Source organism: Alligator sinensis, unplaced genomic scaffold (assembly GCF_000455745.1).
Source record: "Alligator sinensis unplaced genomic scaffold, ASM45574v1 scaffold663_1, whole genome shotgun sequence".
Taxonomy (NCBI): Eukaryota; Metazoa; Chordata; order Crocodylia; family Alligatoridae; genus Alligator; species Alligator sinensis.
In genome coordinates, this window is record NW_005842205.1 from 923729 (window position 1) to 930650 (window position 6922).

The 6922-nt window shown below is 46.7% G+C and overlaps 1 protein-coding gene across 3 annotated transcripts in view; it reads right to left on the bottom strand.

Moving 5' to 3' along the window:
* HMGCS1 (3-hydroxy-3-methylglutaryl-CoA synthase 1) overlaps nt 1–6916 on the bottom strand; it is a 12878-nt gene extending 5962 nt beyond the window's left edge. The window contains exons 1-4 of one of the 3 annotated variants that reach the window (XM_006026710.3): nt 6852–6916; nt 1625–2082; nt 1005–1130; nt 276–440 (exon numbers count right to left, since the gene is read on the bottom strand). In XM_006026710.3, coding sequence (XP_006026772.1) covers nt 276–440; nt 1005–1130; nt 1625–2072 — 739 coding nt within the window. In that variant the 5' untranslated portion in view covers nt 2073–2082; nt 6852–6916. The other 2 variants (XM_025207713.1, XM_014521339.2) reach the window with 2 other exon arrangements.
* Between the last annotated feature and the right edge of the window lie 6 nt (nt 6917–6922).

Consider the following 6922-nt stretch of genomic DNA (forward strand, 5'->3'; position numbering starts at 1 on the left):
AAGACAAACACGCACAACCCCTTTGCCAAGGTTTGTTACCTTCACCCCAAGGCAAAAGCAAGACAGTCCCTAAATGTGCACTTCCAAAAATTTTCTCCACAAGAAACTGAAATGAGCAAAATCTGGCTTCTTATGTATGTATCTAGGAGTAGTCCTTATGTTAGGTGCCTGTATTTTGTGTCTAGCCATCAGAAATCATGTTCTCACTGCAAGATCTGACAGATCCATTTTATATCACCAAGGCCTGGAAGCAAGATTTGACAATAAAAACATACCCTTTTGCCACTGAGCTCGGATCTTGTTGCGGTAAACAGAATAGCAGCGATCCAACGCACTGAGGTAGCATTGTATAGACAGTTTTCCATCAACTACAGGGTATTCAGACACCATATCCGGTTTGTAAAAGTCATAGGCATGCTGCATGTGGGTCCCACGCAATCCTGTTTTAAAACAAATTGATGAGAGATTAAAGGAATCAATTTCTTCCATTACTTCATGCGCCTAGTGAAATATACCTTGCCCAAAGCCAGTGGCAAACAAGTGAAAAAAAGTGAGACTGGCTGAAGAGCTTTTTGGTAACATACTGCACTTTTATGCTGCTTTGATAACAATTGATCTCACTCCCCAGTTCAGTGGGAGCTGGAAGTGCTGAAGAATGCCCGAAAGGCCTCCTCTTGCAAACAGAAGTGATGTTGACAAGCCCTAGCCAGTACAGCTCTCATTTTTTCCACTGGAAAAGGCCCTGAGGGAAGGGAGGCGGAAGCACCTCCTTATCCTACCTCAGCTGAATTCCACTGAGGGAAATAAGCAGCCAGTCCAGATCCAAGAGATGGAAAGTGTGAATTATAACATGGCTAAGAAGAAAGCTAGCTCTCTGGGGGCCAGGGAAGATGCTAGCTGCAGGGCTGGGCATCCAGGAGTAGCAGGCACACGCTTCTGAGTTCAGAGAAAATTCAGTATCCTTATAAACAGTGTTTGTTCTAATCTCTCCAGCTAAGACTAACCTCTCTCAAAAATTAAAGGAGCATTTGGACCAACTAGCATAGCAACAGCACCAGCTCCGCCTGTTGGTCTGGCATTTCCGGTGGCATATACAGCTATGTCTCCAGCAACAACAAGTGCATAGCGCCCTGTAAGAGAAAAGAAACAGGAATCTTGTGAAAAGGAACCTCATGGATACTATACTGTAATATCAGCCAGCAGTTCTTATAGCTTTGCCTTACAGAACACATGGCTGCAGGAATAAGAATCTTTTAATACATTGCGAGTTTTTCAAGTTTGTTTCTACTTTACCCTTCTTGGAATATACCATGCAGGTTTGCAAGAAACAGTCAATGATAATGAGCATCTGTCTCAGTATCACTTTCCATCCCTACAATGCATGTTCTAAATTTAGATTTCTGTGGAGATACAGATCAGCCACATGAGCCACCTTGCAATGGCACGTGCCTGTTTAGGTTATTCTCAAAGACACTATTAATAAATAGGCCTCAGCTTGTTGAAAGGCTTGGCGTGTAAATCCCACACTTTGCAACGTGTGCTTGATGTGGTTAAATAATCACTTCATAGCTATTTGGATACTTGGAAAACTATATCCTTGATTATTGCCAAGAGGCACACTTACCATCCCAAGAACTGGACTCAATCCAGTTAACAGCATTAAAGAGAGCAGCAGTGCCTCCATAGCATGCATTCGTTGTGTCGATCCCTTCTACATCTGTATTACCAGATTCTTCAAAGAGTTGCATCAGAACAGTCTTTACAGATTTCGATTTGTCAATGATTGTCTCTGTTCCAACTTCCAATCGCCCAATGCAGTCATAGGAGAGACTATTCCTCTCCATGAGCTTCTGCACCACAGTCAAGCAGAGAGAATTGATATCCTCTCTATCGGAGCAGAAACCCATCTTCGACTGGCCCAAGCCAATGGTGTATTTCCCAGCATCCACACCATCAAATTTTTCCAATTCTGTCTGGTCAACATACTGAGAAGGGAAATAGATCTCCAGGGCAACAATTCCAACATCTTTTGGCCAACAGGCTTCAGCATTTACAGGAAGAGACCCAGGCATGGTGCTTGAACTTCAGAAGGGCGAAAAAAAAACAACAAAATATGAGTTATCTGGGCACATTCACGTTAGACATCCACTTCACGTTTTAAAATTCCTATATATTCCATCCAGCAGTTTGCTACACGTTACCCTCTCATAGCAAGCAGGAGTGCTTTCGTCTTTGTTAGGAGGGTATGCCATTGACATATGCACATTTAAAAGCAGAATGAGTATAAATAACACACACAGGCGTGATTTTTAATCTGAATAAGATGTTCTATTTTTTGCGTTTAGTCATCATTTCCTCCTTTATAATGGATGCACTTTTTTTTTTAAGCTGTTTGTTGCCTATTAGTTCACTTTCGAATGCTATATAGTCTTTTTTTAAAACCCTCGAAGTTTCACGTTTAAAATATTCATCTAAGCAGACACAGACACAAATCAAAGACCACATGAGTGCGTCCTGTCCACGAGGACAACCTCAAATGCAAAAGTGACGTGCAAATAACCCATTCTGTCTTTGCAACTAAAAACGCCCCTCGGTACTTCGAACTCCTACAAACAAGGAAGCTTAAGTGCCCAAACATACCATGCTCCACAGGGTCTGGACCTTCGAAATCACTGAGTTACCTTCAAGTCAGGCACCTATTTTCGGTATGTGTAGAAAGTTTCCTCTAATACCGTCTTAATATAATGGAAACCTAAATCACTTTTCATTTTAACACTAAGTTACTGGTTTCCAGACAAAGATTTTATACCATCAAAGCCTCTTTCAAATGAGATGATAGGTTTAGTCCCAAAGACAAACCCCTTTGCAAATGACGCACGAACCACCACGATGGCCTCAGAGGATTCAGCTTTCAGCTCCTCTTTTTTTGCCTGATAAAAAATTAAATAAAGTTATAACTATAACCCCTTCTCAGCACCGGCGTTTTAAACACCTTTTCTTTGTCATTTGAAAGGTAAAATTTGCAGAAATCAGCAACATTTTAAAGTTGACCCGATAACGTCAGGCTGAAGTTAAAAACACAAAACCGCGCCCCTCATTTTATTTATGTTCCTAAATTCAAGAATTAAACTGATCCCCACGCTCAGGGCCGCTGCTCCCCGCCCTCTTCCGGCGCAGCCTCTTACCCGAGCCTCCCTCGGCCCCTGCGGCCCGGCCCGGCCCCACGAGTCACACCCGGGCGGGAGGCGACTGCCCCGGGACGCGGCCTGTGGGCGGCGGGTCAGAGCGAGGCCCCGGGGGAGGGGGAAGGGTACGGGGACCCGGCGGGTTCACTCACACGTTGCGGAATCCCATCGCCGCGCCGCACCGCGCCGCGCGGGCCGAGGCCGTGCGCATGCGCGGCAGCAGCTCTCGCGCCCCGCCCCGCTGTCACCTTGACCGGGCCCGGCTGCGCACGCACCATCCCCCCCTCCACCCCCCCCGGCAGCGCCTTCCCTGGGGGTGGGGCGGGGCCCGTGTGCTGCGGCAATTGTCGGCTTTAAACAGGTCCGAGCGGGGCGGAGCGCCCCCGAGCAGCTCAGCCTCCCCCGCTGGAAACCCCCTCGCAAGCCGTGCGGGGCGGAGGAGACGCGGGGTCCCTGCTGGCCTCCATCGACTGCGCGGTGTAACTGTGTCCTGGATGCACGTGTCACTTTATCAGGGGTAATTTGCACTTGCAAAGAAATTACAACGGGATAAAAATGGCTATCAAATTAGTGCTGGAAAACTGCCCAGAAACCAGCGCAGTTTTCATCCACCGCTGGCAAGGCCCTTTTTGCCCGACACAAAGGAGGGCTGCGGACTCCCAGCCCAGCCCGGTTCTCTGCAGGAGCTGAATCGCAGCTTAAGCTGCCAAGCACAGTGCTTGGGGGTGAGGGAGATGTACTAGGAGAAAGCTGGCTTCAGATGGATGTGGTTCATTCAGCCTTTGATCAGCGTGTCTGCAAAACAGGCTGCAAATACTTGGGTCATGTGTTGGCTTTTGCAATAGAGCTGGACTCAGATTTTTCTGATGAACAGTCGCATTGCAGTGTGCCCATGAGAGGTTCACTTCAAGGCAAGGCCAACCGCAGAGTAAAAACAGGCTTCCTCACGGGCGTGGTTAGCATGTAGGTAGGACAAGTGCAGCTTTTCACCTCTATGAGATGAAAGCCAGGGCAGTTAGTTTATTTTCAAGTGAAGGGTGGGCATTTATGGATTTACAGTAGAGTTTGAATGATGTTTGCACAATAAGACAGTCGGTTCTTGTTCTGAAGTCTCAAAAGAGATTAGGTCTCAATTGTAACGGGGGTAGTAGGACATTTATGCCATATTACAACAAACAAAAGCAGAGAAGTAGTGTTTCCTTTTTAGGGAGACATTGGAGCTGGTTGCAGAGTTTTGAGTGCCAACAAGGTGCTTGGTCCCGAAGCGCAACTGAAAAAACAAACCCCTCTGCTTGGCTGCTGCCCACCCTCAAAAAGCTTAAATCCAGTATTTCATTCAGACTTTAAAGAGTTCCTCAGGTGCCTTTGTACGTGCCCAAAACTACCCCAATCTTGACAGGGCTAAACCAGTTGGCGTCTACTTAATGCTTAAATCCAGAAAGGATCCAGAAATTAAGCATCTCTCTGTCCAAGTCCCCTGAGGAACTGAAGCCAGTAAGCATGCTCTAGTGCACAGCACCAGATTCCCTATTAAAAAAAAGTGGTGTTACTGATGCCCTCTTAACTGCCACCTGGAGCCCAGTTTTTGACAATCAAATGTTGTCACCACTAGGCAAGTTACTGGAAGATCCATCTCCAAAGTTTCCTCTTCTGGCTAAGGTAGTTCAGGACAGCATCTCTCACCTCTCAGTGTGCTGCAATCACCAGCCTACCAGCTATTCTGGGGGGAGCACTCTCCAGCCCTCCTGTGGAAGAGGTGCCACTGAACAGAAAAGTCACTAGGCCAAGGAGAGAAAGTGACTCTGTAGCCTAACTGTGATGGCAACCATGAGGGGTGGGAAAAGGAGTCAGAGTGAGGGTCCCAGGTTCCAGCCCCAGCTGTGGGGACTCTTGCCCTTCTATAAGATACAGATGTCATATTTCATGCAGAAACTACCATCAAGTTGACAGATGTACCTTCTGGCAGTCCAGAGAGCGAGGCACTTAAGCCCCACAGAGATGCTGGATTTCATACTTCTACATCTCTGCCCTTTAGAGCTAGCTGGTAGAAAGCTCTAAGAGCTGCCTGGTCGAGCTTTAAGCAGCTCCATGTTCTGCCAGCTGAGCAGTTTTGGATCCCTTTTGAAGAGCCCAACTCTTTCCATGTATTATATAGCAAGTCTAGGTTCATACCACAGGTCTGTCAATGCTACTGTGGTCCAAGCTCCTAACTTGCAGGTGCCCAAGTCATTTATTAGGTCTAGCCCATGACATCTTCATGTGATCTTAATGCAAATCTTGTTAAGATCACGCATAACATGCCTGGCACATATACCAACTGGCAAACCAATGGCTTCTGCCAAGCTGGCAGCCATATTAGCTCTCGGGAAAGCTTGATCTTCAGTATCCAAAGGGATTTTGATTCCCGATGAAAATTAATTAGGTTCCATTTAGCTGCCGGGGCTGAATCAGGGTTGTTATATTAACAGTGCTGCATGAAAGGAGACTGCACTGCTACTGCACTGGATTAGCACCTCTGAAGGCCTACCTTGCCCTTACTACTAAACCAACCGGTATTTAAAGTTCCCCAATTCTGAGATCTAATAAGCAATTCCTTTGGGAAAAATGTACTTCATACAGCAAGTATCTTTAAAGTGTTTTATTAGTTTACCCAGGGTTTCCATCTCTGCAAAAAGGTTGTAAGGGAAACTATTTCTATGATGTCCTGCTGAAGCTACCCACATCATAGGAAATTCACTATAATCACTCACAACAGCTCCCTTGCCATTTTCACTTCAAGTCATATATATCATTCAAGATGCCTGATCCAGGACAAGTGACACACGAGCTGTACTGTATCGAGGAAAGCTAATTATTACAGCAAAGGGACTGCTTGAAGAAGTGGGAAAGAAATGGGTTTTGACCTCTTGTCCAAATCCTACTCAAGTTTTACCAATGGAAGCAGATGGCTGATGTGTAGAAGCTAGAGCCAAAATGAGAGCGTAGCTAACAAGAGGTCAGTATTAAAAAAAAAAAAAAAAAAAAAGGACATAGAATTGATTACTCTACATAAAATACAAGCAGTGAGGAATGACTTTACTTCATGTCTCTTTAAAAAGCCTCTATGAGATGCACCACACACACCCGCCCTCTCGATGATTCCTGCTATGGTTGCAAGATGCCAGTGGCAAGATTTTCCACCGGATGCTGCAATTTGTCTGAAGCCCTCAGTGCATTTATAAGCAGTGCTGCAGATTTGCTTTTTGTTTTCAGCTATTTAAATGTATCAGCTACGCAAGAAAGATAATGCACCGAAGACTAGAAAAAAGAGTGAAAAACCTCCCGTCCTTCCTTTTTTCAGGCAAGAAAGGAAGGCTCGCGGGGCAGGAGAAATTAATGCTTTGCCAAACACAACAAAAAGCCACAAAAAAACATTTTTGACTTGCAAGAAGCCGGCTTTAACGCATTTGGGCACCCGCCCTGAAGAGCCCCTTCTGCAACCAGGATGTCTTAGGGCGATCTTTAACTGGACCCGTTCCCCTCCAGCGAGAGACGCCCTAAGACACCTTGTTTCTCCCCGAGCACCCCTTGCCCGCCCCCACCACACGCACACGGACACCCTCTGCCAGGAGGACGCGCTCCGACTCCACTGAGCACCCGGCCATGGCCACGTGCACCGCCCCGCACCTGTCCGAGGCGATGGTTCCCGCTCCCTGTCCCGGTCTCGCCGCAGCTCGCTCCACACGTGCGCTCCGCCC